Below are 19,288 nucleotides of genomic sequence, written 5' to 3'. Positions count from 1 at the left end.
GATCTTCTACACTTTCCACAGTATGCATCCGATGAAGTGAGCTGTAGCTCACGAAAGCTTATGCTCAAATAAATTGGTTAGTCTCTAAGGTGCTTTTCTTTTTGCAAATACAGACTAACACGGCTGTTACTCTGAAACCTGTCATATTTTCTTTTATTTTTCCATTTACATTTATACAGAAGTGAACTATGACACATTTTGGATGCAAATAGTGATGTAGATGCAATTAATGTGCCTAAAGAGCTAGATATGAAATATTTAATTAGTTTGTGACATAGCAAATATTTTTCTAAGCCCCTAGCGGCATCAACTTTGAAGAAACCAAGAAAAGAAGTAATGTCCCCCTTTAAAGGAAAAGAGAGTCTTAGACAATATTTCCTGAGACACCCAAGTCTGGGGAAATCTCCAGAAGCACAAAGGTAAATTTACAGGGTTCGAATTCACTATTTATACTCACTACATAAAAGTAGAATTAATGTTATTGGAAATTTACTTTGTAATGATGTCTGCTTCATTTCTAAATTTATGCTAAAGGGAATGAACTCCAGGAGGGATTGATTATAACAGCAGGTTCATAGATCACCCTCCTCTGTGAAACATTCTGGCATGTGCTTCAAACCATGGTCACAAAATCTGTCTCATGACAAATCTAATTCAGGATCCTTTCAGCTGTGTCATAGTTTTCAGAAAACATCTAGTAAAAGCTCTCTAAGGCCCTGTTTTGATGGGCGAGAGGGTTGTATTTGTCAATTGAGTTAGATCAATCGAATGGGCTTACCACAATTGAAAAGACCCTTCACGGAGTACCTTCACTGAGAGAAAATACTGAGCATTAAAGGGCTCATTAATCTAGAGGACAAAGGAATAACAACCAAAGGCTGGAAGCTGAAGCCAGACAAATTCAGATTAGAAATAAACTACAAATTTTTAACAGTGAGGGTGATCAACCCCGCTGGAAGGGAAGTGGTGGATTTTCCATCTCTTGATGTCTTCAAATAAAAAATGGATGCCTTTCTGGGAGGAATATTTTAGTCACATATGTTATTGGGCGCCATACAGAGGTAACTGTGTGAAATGTAATGGCCGGTGATATACAGGATCTAATGGCTCTTTCTGGCCTTAAAACATATGAATTCATGAATCAGTAAGACGAATGTAAACCTTAGTATGTCTGACCAGGAGGTATCACTAGAGGACCACATAGACTTCATGGTATCCTGGATGTCCTTCCTCCATGTCCCAATAAGATACTGACATCAATGGTTCCTCTGTTTTTCAGTGGATGGTAGATACTTCCAGATCATATCAATGCCTTTTGGAATGTCAATCAGCTCCCAGAATATTTATCAAACTACTGGTAATATCATCTTCAAATTAAGAAATGGGACATTCAAGTCAATTACTATTTGAACAGCCTACTGTAAAAAGCTCCCTTGGAAAGGGAAACAACCTGCCCTATTCTTCTAGTAATGAGATTTTTATATAAAAATATCTAAATAAATAAACAAACATGATCAGTTGGAGTAAGAGCTCTCTTAATCAATCCTAGTAGATCATTCATGTGGAAATTTAGAAGATTTCCTACTCTAGGACCAATTTCAGAAGATTAGATTCTTGGTTCTTCTAATGTTTCAAGCCCAACAAGTGTTGGGCTCCAAAGACCTTCAACTTCTGGTAATGGTGGCTGCCTGTGCAGATGCAATGTATTGGGTCAGTTGTGGATTTCAGATGCAAAATCAGTCAAGGAAATATGGCTTGCGAAAAATCTCATTCCAGCATATATCTTCTGTAGTTTTAAAAAAGTTTCTGCAAATATTAGTGCATGAATACTAAATAAACAATTAGTTTCCTTTTTATTACTTCCACAGCCCATTGATGAGAATACCTGCAGTGAGTTTCAGCCTTGTATTTTGAAACTGCTGTAGAAACTCATGATCTAGTTGTGATTTTTTTTTTTGGTGTGGTGGATTCAACAAGTGGCAATAGAAGGCTAAATATTGTTTTATCAGATATAAAGGCTATAAAGTACCTTCTAGTTTCCCATTTTATATAGTACTTGCTGCAATGACGTATTTAAACAACAGTCCTACTACAGCTGAACTCAATGTAAGTTTTGTAATAAACAACACAGAGCCAAATTCTTCCATCGTTATTCAGAGAACACTCCTTTGGAAATCAGTAACAAAAGAGAGAGTAGGACGATTTGACCTGCATGTTGTAGAATATCTCTAAACTTAAATATATTTGAAAAAGAAAAATACACCTTGTCCTGGTTTAGTAAAATCACTGCTGAAGATGTATAGAAGTCTGTTGATGTATAATGGGATTATTCAGTTGTGTACTATCATTTTTCCTTCATTATAACTTTGGAAGGCACAATATTTGTTCTGCTAATGTACAAAATTGTTAACATGTTTTTGTTTAGGAAACAGCAAGATGACCTAGAAAAAATAGCTTTTCACACCCTGGTGGTACTGCTGAACCCAATGGTTAGTAATTACTTAAAACGAAAAAAGTTTCATCAAGTATGTCTTGAGGAGATGCCCTGGAGGTCTCAGATGAACGTTTATATGGCAATTACTCACTTCAATTTGTTTAAGAAGAGGCTGGAAGAGCAATATAATATCGGAGTTTGCAGTTTACAACATTTGAACAGGTATGATGTACTGTAATATTTAAAACACGGAATGTGTTATTAATGCTAACACTTACATTTTTAATTAAAATCCCATTGGTCAATTTGGTCATATGACTAGCTCCCTTCATGGGTTGCATGAAAATTTTTATAGCCCCTATGCACAAGGGTAAAGCAAATCTTACATTGTACAACAGTGACCCTGTATTGTTAGGGTGATTATTATAATATTTTTGTTTTGTTAAGCCAGGAAAGTGCTATTTCTGAGTCTATTGAAAGTTTTGGAATTGTGCAATAGAACATTCTTTTTGTCTTATTTTTTTCAGACTTTAAAACTTCTGACCATAATTCATTATTTAAGACTTATAAAAGTACTTGAAGAATAATCAAAATTCAGTGATGGTGGAATGAATATTATGAATGTGTTTGGAAGTCTTCCTTAATACAGTATCTAGATTTTTAAATTATTGTTTTATTTCTTTTCCCCCTCCAGTTATGATGTTCTGGACCCTGAAATACTCTCATTAAATAATTCTGGCATCATAGTTGTGAGAGGAGGAACAGATGACAACATAGGAGCACTGAGTCACTTGCTGATTAAAAGAACACAATCAGGAAGTACCAGAAAAATAACTGGTAACTGTTATGAATATGTGAACAGACTAAATCTATTTAACCTAGCTTTCTCCAATACCTTATTTAACATTGTCAGAATCATGAAACACCTCTTATAGACAAAATACTGTATGGAGATAGCAAGGTTAGATTAGGACTGGGAATCAGGAGATCCCTAATTCTACTCCCAGCTCCATCACTGGTTCATTTTGTGACCTTGGGCAAGTCATTTATACCTCCATTTGGGGAAGATTGGAAAGGGTCCCCAGGCTTTCCTGGATCCCAAAGGTCTCCTCTTGTGTTTTCCTTCCCCACACATACTACAAAAGGAGATAAGCTTTTGAGCTTTCACAGAGCTCTTCTTAAGGAGTTGGAAAGGTACCTGAAAAAGAGCAGGTCTCAAAAGATCTCTCTGTAAGCTGGTCTCTTTCAGCAACAGAAGTTGGTCCCATTAAAGATATTCCATCACTCACCTTGTCTCATTACAGAGCTAAGTAATTTTTACCCACAACAAGCATTGTCACAAAAAGAGAGTGTGATTCATTCCCCCCACCACTTTCCCTCCAACGAGGGCTTTGCCACCAGAGGGATTTTGGGGAGCTTGCTGAATGGCAAAAAAAAAACTGTATGGCTTCAGGGAGGAAGACTGCTTGATAGAAAAGAGGTTCTGGTTTGGTTTGGAGGATGGACAAAATATTAGGCACACTATTTTGGTTCAACCAATTTTTCCCATCACTACTTTGACCTCCAATTCACTAAAAATATATTATGATATTATAAATATAACTTATTTATAAAAATAATTGTTTATAAAATAATTATAAATTATAATGTTAGCTTTGGCATTTCCTGACTTTTGAATATTTAAGTGCAGCTTTAAAATCTTAAATCTAGTGATGTGATTTTTGTTATGTTTTTTGAGAATGTTAACTTCGTTTTAACCAATTATCTTTTCATTTTAAGATTCTGATAAATCTTCTGAGCACATCATTAAATTTAGTGAAGCAGATACTCCTCGATCTCAAATGACAAATGATACAGAGTTATCCATTACTCTTTCCGCCAGAGAACATGAACGGCTTACGTCTAATGCCATTCTGTTAGAGCATTTCACAAAAACCTTTCTGCATTTAAGAAGAGCAGTGGTAACGTGCACTTTTGAATTAAGATATTTGCTACTGTTTTATATTATTTAGTTTTTTTTAAATACTACACTACTTCAAAAAACTTTTAAATGGGAGAAAACTAGTGATTTTTCATCCTGAGGAAAATATTCAAACAATGTATATCATATATATACACACTTTATCATACTTGACAAACTACTGCATCTTTCACTTTCTTCATAATTTTTCCTTACCATATTTTCTAAGTCCTTCCTTAAAGTATTGCCAGTCTTATTTGTTTATATAGTTTATTTGTTTATATCTTTTGTTAGAAGAGTTGAGGGCCATGGTGAATAAGTGATCAATCTTGGTGTTTTAAAAACTATTTTAATTGTAGCTCTTTTGGGACCCCCTCTCTTCCTCCCAGCTCACCTAAACTTTCACTTTAAAAAAAAAGTGACGGCTCTGAATATTATTAACATACAAAGCTTTTTCAAACATTTAAAAAAAATGTTTAAGAGCCTGTATCGTTAGTAGAATATGTGTAGATCTAGCACTGTAAGTATGGGTACATTTTAAAATATAGTATTTTTTCAATTTGTTTCTTTCTTTATTTGCCAAGTCTTGAATTCATGAGGATTTATTTTTTCTGCAGCAACATTTGATAATGTAACAAACATCTAAAACATCTGTAACAATACTTAATAAAACCTTTGATGTTCACCTGAAAAATATCTGCCTATGGTATTATCTATCTGTAAATACTGAAAGATAGAAATGCACAGATTAAACCCTCCTCCTGAAAATGGGGTTATATTCTGAAAGTGGCATTGTGGGCTTTCCATATGTGATTACCTTATCAAAGATTTACTCATTTTATAATTTTATTTCCTTTGTCCGCCCTGCAAATTGAATCAGTTATCAGAAAGTTCAAGGCATGTTCTTTCTGAATCTGACATCTCAAAAAATAAAGACTGAAACATATTTGCAAGTGGAATTTAGTTGTTCATTCTGCTGCCTGTGGCAAAATAGAATCCCAGCTCACTTTCATGGTGCTGGGTTGACTCTCCAAAACTAAGTGTAAAAAAATAGTAAAAAATTATTTTTGTAGCTGTGTAAAAAGTTCTTACTTGGAATGCATCAACTCTTGAAAGAGAAACACAAAACTAAAGTCCTGGCAGATAAAGAATTTCTGTCATTGGTTCAATCTATCCCACTTTGAACTCAGTCCTACTACAGCTGAAGTCAATGTAAGTTTTGTAATAAACATCACTGGGAGGAGGATCAAATCCTTTGACAGTGATGAAATCATTACCTTCTAGTTTCTGTTTGCCTATATGAAATTAGATGCTTGTCTACACAGGGATACTCAGGAAAGTTAAGAGAAATCAACTAAAGCTATGAAGCCAATGCACATAAAAATAATTCTAGGTGGATAAAGCTACAGCAGAGTAAGGCCACTTTTCCTCTGAATGAAAGCATCCATACTTAAGTTTTAGTGTGTTTTGACTTATGCACATTACACAGCTTTAATTGGTTTGTCTTAATATTCCTGAGAGTCCCCATGTAGACAAGCCCTCTGAGTGGACAAATGTAAACATAACAAACCCCATTGATATTGCTGATTTCAGTGAGTTTGCTAGGGCAGAATTCAGCCCACTGTGTCTGACATTGCTAAAATGTTATAAATGTGTACTTTTGAATTTTATAATAGGAAGCATTTTTTTCATCACTCCTGCCAAGGGTCATGGTAGATTCTCCATCACTGGCAATGTGACTTATTTCCCTTATGTATTATTACATTGTGAGGCTAAATGTATTGATTTTTTTTTTGCAAAGTAGATTAAGAACCTGGAATGGAAGGTGCTGTACAATTTTCTAAATTGTATTGCTGATAAGACCTCAGCTGGAGTATTGTGACCAGTTCTAGGTGCCACAGTTACGGAAGGATGTGGACAAATTGTAGAAAGTCCAGAAGACAGCAACAAAAATGATTGAAGGTCTATAAAACATGACCTATGAGGAGAGATTGAAAAAATTGGATTTATTTAGTTTGGAGAAGAGAAGTCTGAAGGGGGACTTAATAGTTTTCAAGTACTTAAAAGGTTGTTACAGGAAGGGGGGTGAAAAATTGTTCTCATTAACCTCTGAGGATAGGACAAGAAGCAATGGACTTACATTGCAGAAAGGGAGGTTTAGTTGGACATTAGGAAAAACTTCTTAACTGTCATGGTAGTTAAGCCCTGGAACAAATTGCCTAGGGAGGTTGTGGAATTTCCATCATTGGAGGTTTTTAAAAATAACATCTCTCAAGAATGGTCTAGGTATTACATCGTCCTGCCTTGAATGCAGGGGACTGTACTAAATAACCTCTCGAGGTCCCTTCCAGTCCTACACTTCTATGATTATCATTTTTTAAAATGTATTAAGTAAGTTCTTACTGAGGGTGAGTAATTTGAGGAAATCTTCATAATTTTAAAGGATTATTTCTATATAAGTTTTGAGGTAGAGGAATGAATCTTTGTTCAGAGCTATACTTTGAAAATATAACATTTTGAAAAAATTATATATAGGTTCTCGCTCATCGTGGTGGTCACTGGACATTGCTTCAAAATACCTGCCGAGAGCTTTGGAACTATAGTCAAGAAGTGCAGTCAATTGCCAAGCATTCACATTCTCTTCAAGGATTATTTCCTATTACCAGAAATTTTCTTATCAGCACTATCTGGTTGCCATTCTATTTGGCATCAGATATGATCCTTGATATGATAATTGAACTACAAACTAGTAATTCTCTTAAGGTAAACATATATTTTTATTCATATATTATGTCCATTGTAGTTAGTTCTTTGAATGGTGTGGAAAAATGCAGAAAAGAATCGGAGGAATTATTTTCTTTCATTGATTTTGGTAACTTCAAACTACTGCCCATAATACAGCCTATACAGAAGAAAAGTATTTCTTAACTTGTAGAACTATAACTTACCTTCTAAAAACTTGCTTTCCAAGAGATGTTAGAAACTGAAGCCATCTATTATTACTGTCTGCCTCAATTTTACAGATACCTTTTCCTTTTATCTTTCAGTTTCTATGGTGCCCACGAGAACTGGGCAGGAAATGGTTTTCCTTTCCCATGAGAATGTTCAAAATTTTGAAAAATTTCCCAGCTCAAATCAGGATGCAAAGTCAAAATCTTGAAAATTTTGCAAACCAAAAATCTGAAATTTGTTTTGGATTGGGTCAATCTAAATATTCTATTTAGAAAATTTTGAAACACTTTGTTTTGATTTCAACTTCTTAAATTTTATTTTTTACTATAAATTAACTTAAATTTCGAAATAAAAATTGGAATGAAATTTGAAAATAAAAATTTAAAATGAAAACCAAAAAATGTAACTTTTTGACAATTTTGAAACTTTTTCATCAAAAATCTTTAAAATGGGAAACTGATTGTGAACAGTTTTGGTTTCAATAAATTGGCATTTTCTGACAAATAAAATGTTTTTCAGAAACTTCCCAACTGGCTCTAGTGCCCGTTACAAAGTATGTGAAGTGCCTTACAAACCGTTGATGAAAACAAAACTGAGCCCAATGGCCAAGGGATGGGGAGGGGGTTGGAAAGTCTATATGGCGAACAAAAGGAAATGGGCAAAAAGAAAAGCAATCTAGAAAGAGTTACATTAACTCTGTGGTTGTTCATTGCAATACAATTAGTTGCATTAACTTTTGAAACTGCTCATTATAATATATTATGTTCCATTTATAGATTTTTGATCCTGAAGGAGATTTCTGTGTTCCAAGTTGTGTAGGAGGAATTGCTGATGAGGACGGTGGTTCTAATCTTACTTTTTGCTGCCTTCTTGATGATATCAATGTGGTTGATTTGAGATGGATATGTGGTCTGGTACTGAGAACTATAGAGCTCTTATACCAAATGAAGAAATGGGAAGCACTGGTACATATAGCCATGCATTTTAACACAATTACACAGTAAGTAACACTTAAGGGCGTATGGAAAGGAAAAAGCTAGATTATTCATTTAAATATAAGTAATTTTGATTTGTAATATTACTTGGCCTTTTCCAGTGAGAGATATGCAGAACAAGTGACTCCACTGCTGATATATGCACAGAGACAACTTCTGGAGAGAATACAGCAATTTGGAGGCCCAGATAGTCCTCAGCCTCATTTCATAAAATACCTGGGTGATAATGCAGACAAGGTGATCTATTTATTTATTTATTTAGGTACTGAATCTCACTGTGAACTAAATCCTGAAAAATGTTTTAATTTATTGTGTTTTTAACAGATCAATAAGATTTCTCATAATGTTGTCAAACAGGAATCTTTAAGCTTATATTAATGAACAATACAGATCAAAGTTTATGCAACTATACCATATTATGCATATGTGACAGGGTACTCTGCCCCTTAATGGCAGTACTGCTTAATGATCAGTCCATCTAGTGTGACCCTTTAAGACTCTGAAAGGTCTGATTATAGATACCAGGACCTGGAGAATATTGGGAGAGAGGAAGCTGTCCCAGGAGTCAGACTTATACAGGAGGAAATCCCATTGCTGTTTCTTTAAGGGGCTGGGGCCAGGAGCCTTACAGAGAGGGCAGAGCAAGGCTTCCCTCTCTCCCAACCAAATGGGCATGAGGTGGCAGAAGGAGACCAGCATAAATGCAGCCTCCACTCACATAGCAGGTCAGATAATAGGAAACATCTCCTCAAAGGAGTCAGCGGACGCCGCCCAGAGGAACTCTGTGCAGATACGTGAATGGACTGATCAGAAATAGGCCCCACAGTCACAGGAGACTCCACTGGCCAACCTCCTCACTCTGGTTTTATAGATGGCCATTTTAGCTAGGGCCAGGAGGAGTTTGACCAGGAGATCCCATGACTTTGTGGGGCCGCGGATAGGGAGTGTATAAATAAGAAGATGAGGGGAAAAGTGCAACCAAAAGCATAATAAAATATTTTTGAGGAGCCAGAATAGGGGCTGCAGCCTGGCACACTCCAAATATATGTGTGCCAGGGTTTCCCTCAAGCCGCAAAAGGGGCTGGTGTCTGGGATGGGGTGAACCGCGCTAAGTACACGCCCATGGTCATGGCTCTGTGAAGGAGCCGCCAACTGATATCCCTGACAGGCCTCAGGGTCAAGGTGGAATATATGCTGGCCCACCGGGGCTCCTCACCCTCCAAAGGTGGCAGAAGGTCCAGCCATTTTGTATCGGGGCAGGACACGAGAGTGAGGGCATGAAGGGTATGGAGCACGAGCATGTATAGATGTTTCCTTGGTGCGGTCTGGAAGCAGACTGGCTGCAGCTCGTGCAGCTGGCTCACGGTGAAGGGCTGGGGGTGGGGGTCGGTTGGGTCCACGGGGCAGGAGCCCGATGGAAAGGTCCAGCGGGCCTGGGGTGGAGGGTGGGCAGGGCATGCCCTCATGCAGGACCTGGTCAAGGTAAACCCGAGCAATGGGCAGCAAAGCAGCCCTCACGTCCTGAAGTATGCGCCGGGGAGTACGAGGTCTGGAGAGCCCCATGTGCTGAGCGAGCGTCAGGGGATCCAGCCAGTCTCCCCGGTCGTAATCCAGGAGGTCTCCGACTCTTCTGCCAGGACCAACCTCTGGCGCACCGAGGGAGACTCCGCCACCTGCACGTGAAGCTGGGGGTTGTGTAGCAGGGGCTCCGCGAGGAGATCTGCCCCCTCGGTGGCCGCCACGGACCTGGTCGTTGAAAGCCGTTTCCAGGTCCAGAGGAGGTCCTAGTAGAAGACAGGCAGTCCAGAGAGGTCTCGCGGAAGACCTCTCGGATGAAGATAAAGGAGCTGCCGGTCGTATTGGAGCCCTCGGAAGCGGCGCAGGAAGGCGTGCGCCAGTATGCTCCACGCCAGACTACCTGCACCATAAAGGAGCCTCTGCAGGGCCTGGAGGCGGAAGACATGGACCTGAGCATGCAGACACTTCAGGCCCTGCCCTCCCTCCTCCGCGGTAGATGGAGAACCCCTGCAGGGACCCAGTGCAGTCCTGACCAAAAGAACTCCAGAATCGATGTCTGGAGGTTGGCCAGGAAACCTGGGGTGGTACCAGGGTGTTGAGCCAGTACCAGACCATGGACAGGACTAGTTGATTAAGCACCAGTGCTCTCCCTCGAAGGGAGAGGCACCGGAGTAGTCCTGTCCATTTCCAGAGCCGCTCTATCACCCTGCCCTCTAAATTGTGCCAGTTCTCCGGTGGAGAGGGATGCGCAGCAGAAAGATAAATGCCGAGATAGAGCAGCGGACCTGCGCTCCACCGGATGGCCTGAAGCGCGAGTGGGAGGGAGCTTGCGTGCCAGCCGTCCCCGACCACCAGGCCAGAGCTCTTGACCCAGTTGACCCGGGCGGAGAAGGCTGCCAAATAGATGGCCTGGCAAGCCTCCACCTGCGCCAAGTTGCCTGGATCCTGGACCACGAGGAGCACATCATCAGCATACGCTAACAGAACCAGCTGCAGCTCCGGCTCCTGCAGCACCAACCCTGTCAACCTCCTGCGGAGGAGACAGAGGAAGGGCTCGACCACCAGAGCGTACAGCTGGCCCAAGAGGGGGCACCCCTGCCATACTCCTCGCCTGAAGATGACTGGTTCGGTCAGGGTCGAGTTGAGCCTGACCAGACACTCTGCGGAAGCATACAGCACCCGGAGAAAACCCACAAACTGGGGTCCGAAGCCAAACACCCGCAGAGTGCTTTGGAGATCCCCATGATTTACCCTGTCGAATGCCTTCTCCTGATTCAAGGACAGGAGGGAGAACAACAGACCATCCATACACCCGAATTCCAAAAGGTCCCAGACCAGATATAGGTTGTCAAAGATGCTGCGGCCCGGGATGGTGTAGGTCTGGTCTGGGTGGACCATGTCCGCCAGCATGGACCCTAGCTGCAGCAAGATGGCTTTTGCTACGACTTTGTAGTCCGTGCTGAGGAGCGAGATGGGACACCAATTTCGTAAATCGCAGAGGTCCCCCTTCAGCAATAAGGCGAGCATGGCTCGCCTGCACGAAAGCAGGAGGATCCCGCTCTGCAAAGACTCAGCCCAGACAGTGACTAGGTCTGGGCCGAGGACGTCCCAGAACACGCGGTAGAACTCCACGGTCAGCCTGTCCATGCCCGGAGATTTATTGATGGGCATGCGACGGAGGGCTTCCGAGAACTCGGCCAGAGTGAGAGGCAGCTCTAGCCGGTCTCGGTCGCCCACACTGACCGTAAGTAGCTCTTCCCAGAGCACTCTGCAAGCATTAGGATCAGTCAGATCCGGGGAGAAAAGGCTTGCGTAGAAGGCTCTCGTCCTCCCGCACATCTCCACTGGATCTGTGAGGGGGGCGCCGTCTTCTGCCAGAAGACAGGTGACGTGTTTCTTGGCCCCCCTCTTTTTCTCCAGGGCGTAGAAGAAGCAGGAGCCACAATCCATCTCCCGAAGGAGGCGGATGCGGGATCGAACAAAGGCGCCCCAGGCCCAATGGTCCTCGATGGCCCGGAGCTCCTCCCGCTTCTCCCGGCACGCTCCACAGGGGGCAGATCCTCAGGGCTGGCATCCAGACGCCTCTCCAACTCTAAGACCTCCTGTTCCAACTGCTCTATTGCGGCAACTCTCCGTCGGCTGGCACCCCACATGTGGTCACAGCAGAAGAGCTGGGCGCGCACCTTCCCCAGGTCCACCACCGCCGTGCCGAGCGAAAGGCACGCCGCTGCCCTCGCCAGGTCAGCCAGAACTCCCAGAAGGATGTCACAAAGCTCACATCCTCTAACAAGCTGTTGTTGAAATGCCAATAGGCCGGCCCTGGCCTCTCCACGCGGAGGGAGGCTGTCATGGTGGCTAAATGATGGTCAGAAAATGGGGCCGGCCAGATGCTGGCCGAGTGGGCTCGTGAAAGGTGGAAGCGTGATAAATGATGCGGTCCAACTGGGCGTGGCGCGACCGATGGGTCTCCATCCGGACAAAGGTGAACGTGGAAATGTCATCTGGGTGGAGGTCGCGCCAGACGTCCACCAGGGAGTGGTGTTCGACTATCTCCTGGAGGACGTCCGTGGCGGCTGGGCATTGCTTGGTCCCCCAAGTGGTCCCGCTGCTTGAGTGTGGTGTTAAAGTCCCCACCCAGGACCAGGCACTCATGAGGATCCAAGGTTCCGAGGAAGGCGGACGCCTGCTGATAGAATTGCAGCCACTCTGGGCCTGATGTCGGGGCATAGACGTCAATGAGGTTGACCACAAGCCCCTCCATACGGACCCGGAGGTGCAATAGGCGGCCCGGCACAGCCTTGATGACCCCCAGCACCTCGGGCCGTGGGTCGGGGGAGAACAAGGTCGCCACTCCAGCCGTACGAACTGTGAGATGGCTAAAGTAGACCCTGTCCCCGCAGTTCAGCTGCCAGCTGTCTTTGGTGGCCGGATCCATATGGGTCTCCTGCAGGAAAACCACAGAGTACCCTCCCTCCCGAAGGAAGGAGAGCACCTGGGACCTGTGGAGACCCATCTTACAGCCCCTGGTGTTCAGTGTTGAGAAAATGAGCATTGCCATGAGGAGAGCTGTGGGGGATCCTCGCCAGCAGGGACGCTCGCGGCCCCCATTGGGCCACGCAGCAAACCGTGACCTACCCCGTAGGTGAGCAACGAGTCACGGAAGCCGCAGATCCGCTGGTAGGCTGCGGTGGCCTGCTTCCCATTCCTTTTACCCTTCCCCATAAGGGCCCTTGTGGCCCGGAGCATCTGATAGAAGTCCCCCCAACGCTGGAAAGCAAGCTGTACCTTGTTGCGGGAGCCATGGACGTCTTCTAAAAACTCCCACAACTCCTCTCACAGTGCATGGGGGTGTGGGGTTACTGTCTCCTGGTCATCTCCTGACGGGGCCCTTGGTACAGCCCCGTGGCCCACTGAGATGGGCAGGCAGGGTGCGGACCCCCGACGGGGCACACGATGGGCTGGCGCCACGCGGTCCTCGAGGGCCCGGAGCTCCTCCCACTTCTCCCGGCACGCTCCGCAGAGGAGTGAGTCTTCGGGCTTGGTGGCCAGACGCCTCTCCAGCTCTAAGACCTCCGGTTCCAACTGCTCTATCGCCGCATTTCTCCGTTGGCTGGTGCCCTGGGTGTAGTCGCGGCAGCAAAGCTGGGTGCGCACCTTCCCCAGGTCTCACCATCGCCGCGCCGAGGGAAAGGCACGCCGCTGCCCTCGGCAGACCAGCCAGAATTCCCGGAAGGACGTCACGAAGCCCTCATCCTCCAACAAGTTGTAGTTAAAATGCCAATAGGCTGGTCCCGGCCTCTCTGCACAGAGGGAGGCTGTCACGGTGGCTAGGTGATGGTCAGAAAATGGGGCCAGCCGAATGCTGGAGGAGTGGACTCGTGAGAGATGGAAGCGTGATAGATAAATGCGGTCCAACCGGGAGTGGCTCGACCGATGGGCTTCCACCCAGACAAAGGTGAACATGGAAGTGTCATCCAGATGGTGGTCATGCCAGATGTCCACTAGGGAGTGATGTTCAACTATCTCCCGGAGTGTGTCCGCGGCGGCCAGGCACTGCTCGGTCCCTGAGCGGTCTCGCTCCTTGAGAGTGGTATTAAAATCCCCTCCCAGGACCAGGCACTCATGAGAATGTAAGGTGCCGAGGAAGGCGGACGCTTCCTGATGATAGAATTGCAACCGCTCCAGGCCCGATGTCAGGGCATAGACGTTAACGAGGTTAACCACAAGCCCCTCTATACGGACCCGGAGTTGCAGCAGGCGACCCTTCATGGCCTCGGCGACCCCTAGCACCTCAGGCCGTAGGTCGGGGGAGAACAGGGTCGCCACTCCAGCCTTCCGAATCGTGGAATGGCTAAAGTAGATCCTGTCCCCCACTCCAGCCGCCAACTGTCTTCAGCGGTCGGATCCATATGGGTCTCCTGCAGGAAAAATCACAGAGTACCCTCCCTCCTGAAGGAAGGAGAGCACCTGGGACCTGTGGAGAGCAATCCTACAACCCCGGATGTTTAACGTTGTGATGGTGAGAGGTGTCATGGGGCGCGCTGGGGGGGTCCTCACTGGCAGAGATGCTCGCATCCCCCAGCAGGCCGCGCGACAGTCCCTGACTCATCCCGTAGGTAATTGGTCACAGAAGACGCGGACCCGCCAGTAGGCCGCGGCATTCTGCTTCCCAGTCCCTTTACCTTCCCCCATGAGGGCCCTTGTGGCCCAGAGGATTTGAAAAAAATCCCCCCATCGCTGGAGAGCAAGCTGTACCTTGTTGTGGGAGCCACGGACATCCTCTAAAAACTTCCACAGCTCTCCTCGCAGCTCATCGGGGGGGATGGGGTTACGGTTTCCCAGTTGTTCCCCGGCGGGGCCCTTGGTGCAGCCCCGTGGCCCACTAAAACGGGCAAGCAGGGTGCGGACCCCCGACAGGGTGCCTGATGGGCTGGAGCGTCTAGGCCCACCTCAAACTCTGGGGCAATAGGGGGTGATGGAGGGAAAATAGCAGCCCCTAATGGGTCGGGGCAGGAGAACGCAAAGGCCGCTCCCTGGAGGTCATCGGTTGGAAAAGGGAAGGAGACAGCCCCGGGGGCTGCAATAACATTGCAGGAGGTAGACTGGATAGGGGTAGGGGCAGGGGCAGGGGCAGAGGCGAGGTTCTGGGTTTAGGGAGGCAAGCAGCTGGATGGTGGCGCTTCCCGAGCAGGCTCGAGGGTTAAGGGGGTAGGGAGGGAGCTCTCAGTGATACCAGGCACGGGCTGTATGGTGGATTTAGCGGCTACAGCATCAGGAGGTGGATTATCTTCTGTTGGGCCCCCACCTGGGAAGGAAATGGATTGCTCCGCACCAATGGGGGGTGCCCCTGCCGGCTCGTGTCCTGGCCGTGTGGCGCTGGCTGCCACCTGAGCAGGCTCGGTGGTCGTCAGCGGGGTGCCATCAGCGGCCGGGTCGATGAAGGAGTCCTGGGGCTCCTCGGAGGTGGGAGCAGAAACAGCAGTTAGGGGGAGGGAGCATGGGGAAAAGAGGGGTGGAGTGAGGTCGCCCAAATCGAGGTTTGCTGGCAAAAGGTCATCCTCCCCCTGGGCGAGTGGGGTCAGATCTAGGGCCTCGATCTGCTCGAACATGGAGGAGAGGACACTTTCCGTCGCCCTGGGGTTCTCCCCATTGGCACCCGCCACGACGCTCTCTCCCATGCCTGGTGGTATCTCTGCCACACCCTCCTCCATAGGCCCCGCCAGATTGTCAGCAGCAAGGGCGGTGCTCTCCCGCTCATCTGGGCTTTGTAGGGGAGGTGCCCCTTGGGCCTGAGCGGGAGAAGTGGTGGTCCGAAGAGGAGGCGGGGTGGGTTCGGGTATCGGATGGCCAGGGGCGTCGGCAATAACGGGGCCGATGTCCTGCCGGGTCTCGGGGGATCCCAGGTGCCCCTCCTTGCCGGGCTAAGGGGCAGTCCCTCTGGACATGCCCTGATGCCCGGCAGAGGTAGCACCGGGCTTCCCCCATGGAGAAATACACCCGGTAATGGGCCCCCTGGTGGGGGACTAGGAAGGACCCCTTGATTGCCTCTCTGTCACATGCCGCTGACAGCAGTAGAAGTTGCCCTTGCTGGCCAAAGGAAAAGATGTGATGGAGGGTGGGGTCCTTGCAGCCCAACGGGAGAGGGCTGATAACAGAAACAGGTTTCCCCAGGGTGGAAAGGGCGGTAACAGGGCAGCATTGGGGAGAAAAGGAGGGACAGAGGTGAGGACCAGGCGGACGCCCAGGTCCTCCAGCGGCTCTAGGGGGACAAATATCCCCCCCACCGCCAGGCCCCTCTCCACCGCTTCCTGGGCGGCAGCCTCCGATGCTAAGAAGAAGACGACCTTCCCATACATTTTGGAGGCCGCCACAATGGCCGAGGGCCCCACCAACCTCGCCAATGCCCGCACGTAGGTCTCCACGTGGGGCAAGGCGGGCACCAGGAGGCATCGGACACCGTGCTTCCTTGTCATGGTGGGAAAGGGGCCCCAGCCACTATTGATGGTGGCGGAGGTGGTGGGCGGGAGAGATGACGAGGCGGCAGGCAGGGGGGCTGCCGCCGCCCGGGCATACTTCCTGGGGGCTGAGGAAGGGACACCCACAGAGCTGGTGGAGGGGGCAGCGGGGAAGGAGGCTGTGGTCGGTGACAGGGCCGGAGCAGTGGGGGTGGCCCCTGCCATGGAGGGCCCGGTGGTTTTAGCGGGGCCCTTCCCCTTTTCTTGCCCTGGCCCTTCCCGCCGGCTGGTGGGGCTTCCCTAGCGACTGGGGAGGCGATGGGCATGGCAGCAGCGGAGGTCACCCCGGTGCCCTCCATTGCCGATGCCCCAGCGGGGGCAGTGGCAGGTGGTTAACAGGAGTTGGGGTCAGGTAGAAAGGGACAAGCTGTGGGGTGGACAATTCGGGGTTGGGGGGCACATGAACCACCATACGCTTGTCCAGAGAGTCCTGTTTGGTTGGCTGGTGCTTCTGGCCCACACGGTGGAATCAGGACAAGCAGCTGATTCCAGAGGCAGATGTTAGACAGCCAGCAAAGATGGTGGAGTGTGTGGGGGGGTGAAGATCATAGTATGGGGGTTGGAAGGACACAGATGGATCGGGGGGCAGCTCCGTGCCACACCACCTGTGTCCCTACAAACACAGTCACGACACAGTCAAGGCCTCCCCCCACACAAGAGCACAGTTCGAAAGTTACTCAGTCTTGGGCCCCCTCCACGGTGATTTGTAAGTTCCCCGGGCGGTGTTCCTCTGGTAGATGGCTGTTTCTTTGTCTGTTCCGGGTTTTCTTTTTTGCATTCCAGAAATGCCGGAGCAAGTGATAAGATTCCTCTCAACCGGAGACGGGTCTGCAGACAAACAGCAAGCAGCTGGGTCTGCGTCCTTCCACTCTCCCCCTCCAGGGAAGCGGGCTGGCAGGCCTCCCCTCTCTCACGGGGGGAGGGGGGTTCAGCTGGAGCGGCAGCAGCGTCCGAGGGCGGGTGGGCTAATAGCCAGCCGGCAGCTGGCCAGCACGCTAGCAACAGCAGAGAAAGAAAAAAAAAACAAAAAGAAAAGAAAAGAAAGTGGGGAGAGCGTCTGGCCCAGTCGGGGGGAAGCCAAAAGCAGGGGCAAAAAGCAAGGAAAGCCCAGGCTAGAGGGCAGCAGCAGGAGAGCAGGCTAAGTAGGTCCCTTTTCCCTGGGTAAGGTATCAAGGAAGGTTTTTGAAACAGAAAGGAACCTTCTGGAGACCATTAAGACAGGCTGATTAGAACACCTGCAGCCGATCAAGAAGCTGCTAGAATCAATTAAGGCAGGCTAATCAGGGCACCTGGGTTTTAAAATGGAGCTCACTTCAATTTGTGGTATGTGTGTGTGTGTGAGGAGCTGAGAGAGAGAACGCGGACTGTTGGAGGACTGAGGAGTACAAGCATTATCAGACACTAGGAGGAAGGTCCTATGGCGAGGATAAAGAAGGTGTTGGGAGGAGGCCATGGGGAAGTAGCCCAGGGACTTGTAGCTGTTGCACTTCTGTTCCAGGAGGCACTCTAGACAGCTGCATTCCACAGGGCCCTGGGCTGGAACCCAGAGTAGAGGGGCGGGCCCGGGTTCCCCCCAAATCCTCCCAACTCCTGGTCAGACACAGGAGGAGTTGATCTGGACTGTGAATTCAGAAAAATGGCCAAGCTGAGGGCTGCCGTGAAGCTCCAAGGTGAGCAAATCCGCCAATAAGCGCAAGACCTACCAAGGTAGAGCAGGAACTTTGTCACAATACCATGATTCTTACTCAGTTATCCTAATAATACAATAAGCTTAATATTTTATGAGAAACATGACAGATTGAAAGTTATGATATGTAATAGTGTATTGCATGTCATTGTATGGCTCTTAATTCTGACAAGCAAGAAATGAGGGATAGTTTTAAGTACGTAGATGTCTTGGCCCTAAATTTCCAAACTCGAATGCCTGAAAGTTAGGCATGTGATTTTACATCTAGATTCTTAAGAGGCCTGCTTTTCAGAGTGCAGAACATCTGAAGCTCTTGTTGATTTATATGGCAATTGCAGCTGGTTAGTATTTTTGATAATCAGACCTCTTTTATTTAGGCCTCTAAGTATGGATTTAGGTGCCTAACTTGGGGAATCCACATTACAAAATATTGGCCATTTTAATTATAAATGAGTGACTAAGTGGAAAACCTTCTTTTTTAGATAAATTGCAGAAACTTCATTGGAAAACAGTTGCGTGTTGCCAGCAGATTTAATGAAGTGACAGTTTCTGGACACCATTTTGTTCCTGAGATGCCAGATATTTATACAGGTCAGAACACATTCCAGCATAATCCAGTCCTTTCTTTCTCCAAAAAGTTTTGTTTTGTATTAATTTTTACCCTACCTCAGAATCTCTCTTTCATAGAAATTAGGAAGCTATTGAATTCTGTTTTTACAACTGTATGAGTGCTTCAGAAATATTGTTTTGAAAGAGACTAGATCAGGTGTGGGCAAACTTTTTGGCCCAAGGACCACATCTGGGTATGGAAATTGTATGGCGGGCCATGAATGCTCATGAAATTGGGGGTTGGGGTGAGGGCTCTGGGGTGGGGCCAGAAATTAGGACTTCAGGGTTTGGGAAGGGGCACGGGACTGGGGCAGGGGGTTGGGGTGTGGGGGCAGGGGTGAGGACTCCAACTGGGGATGCGGGCTCTGGGGTGGGGCTGAGGATGAGGGGTTGAGGGTGTCCCGGGCTAGGGCTAAGGGCTAGGGCAGAGGGTTGGGGTGCAGGACGGGGTCAGGGATGCAGGTTCCAGGTGGCACTTACCTCAAGCAGCGATTCCTGGCCAGTGGGAGCTGTGGGGGCAGCACTTGGGGCAGGGGCTGCTTGCGGAGCCCCCTGGCTGCCCCTACGCATAGGAGCTGGAGGGCGGAGATGCCGCTTCTTCCGGGAGCCGTACGGAGC

At 47.4% G+C, this 19,288-nt stretch overlaps 1 protein-coding gene across 1 annotated transcript in view; it reads left to right on the top strand.

Moving 5' to 3' along the window:
* CFAP54 (cilia and flagella associated protein 54) overlaps window positions 1–19,288 on the top strand; it is a 216,676-nt gene that overhangs the window by 111,170 nt on the left and 86,218 nt on the right. The window contains exons 33-40 of the mRNA XM_084646844.1: window positions 295–419; window positions 2,426–2,656; window positions 3,129–3,271; window positions 4,214–4,395; window positions 6,930–7,157; window positions 8,123–8,346; window positions 8,443–8,578; window positions 18,544–18,652. Coding sequence (XP_084502970.1) covers window positions 295–419; window positions 2,426–2,656; window positions 3,129–3,271; window positions 4,214–4,395; window positions 6,930–7,157; window positions 8,123–8,346; window positions 8,443–8,578; window positions 18,544–18,652 — 1,378 coding nt within the window. The remainder of the gene's footprint in view (window positions 1–294; window positions 420–2,425; window positions 2,657–3,128; window positions 3,272–4,213; window positions 4,396–6,929; window positions 7,158–8,122; window positions 8,347–8,442; window positions 8,579–18,543; window positions 18,653–19,288) is intronic.

This window comes from Lepidochelys olivacea (assembly GCF_965140295.1).
Source record: "Lepidochelys olivacea isolate rLepOli2 genome assembly, chromosome: 1".
NCBI lineage: Eukaryota > Metazoa > Chordata > Testudines > Cheloniidae > Lepidochelys > Lepidochelys olivacea.
The sequence above is the reverse complement of the archived record's forward strand: the minus strand, read 5'-3'. Positions and strand labels throughout refer to the sequence as shown.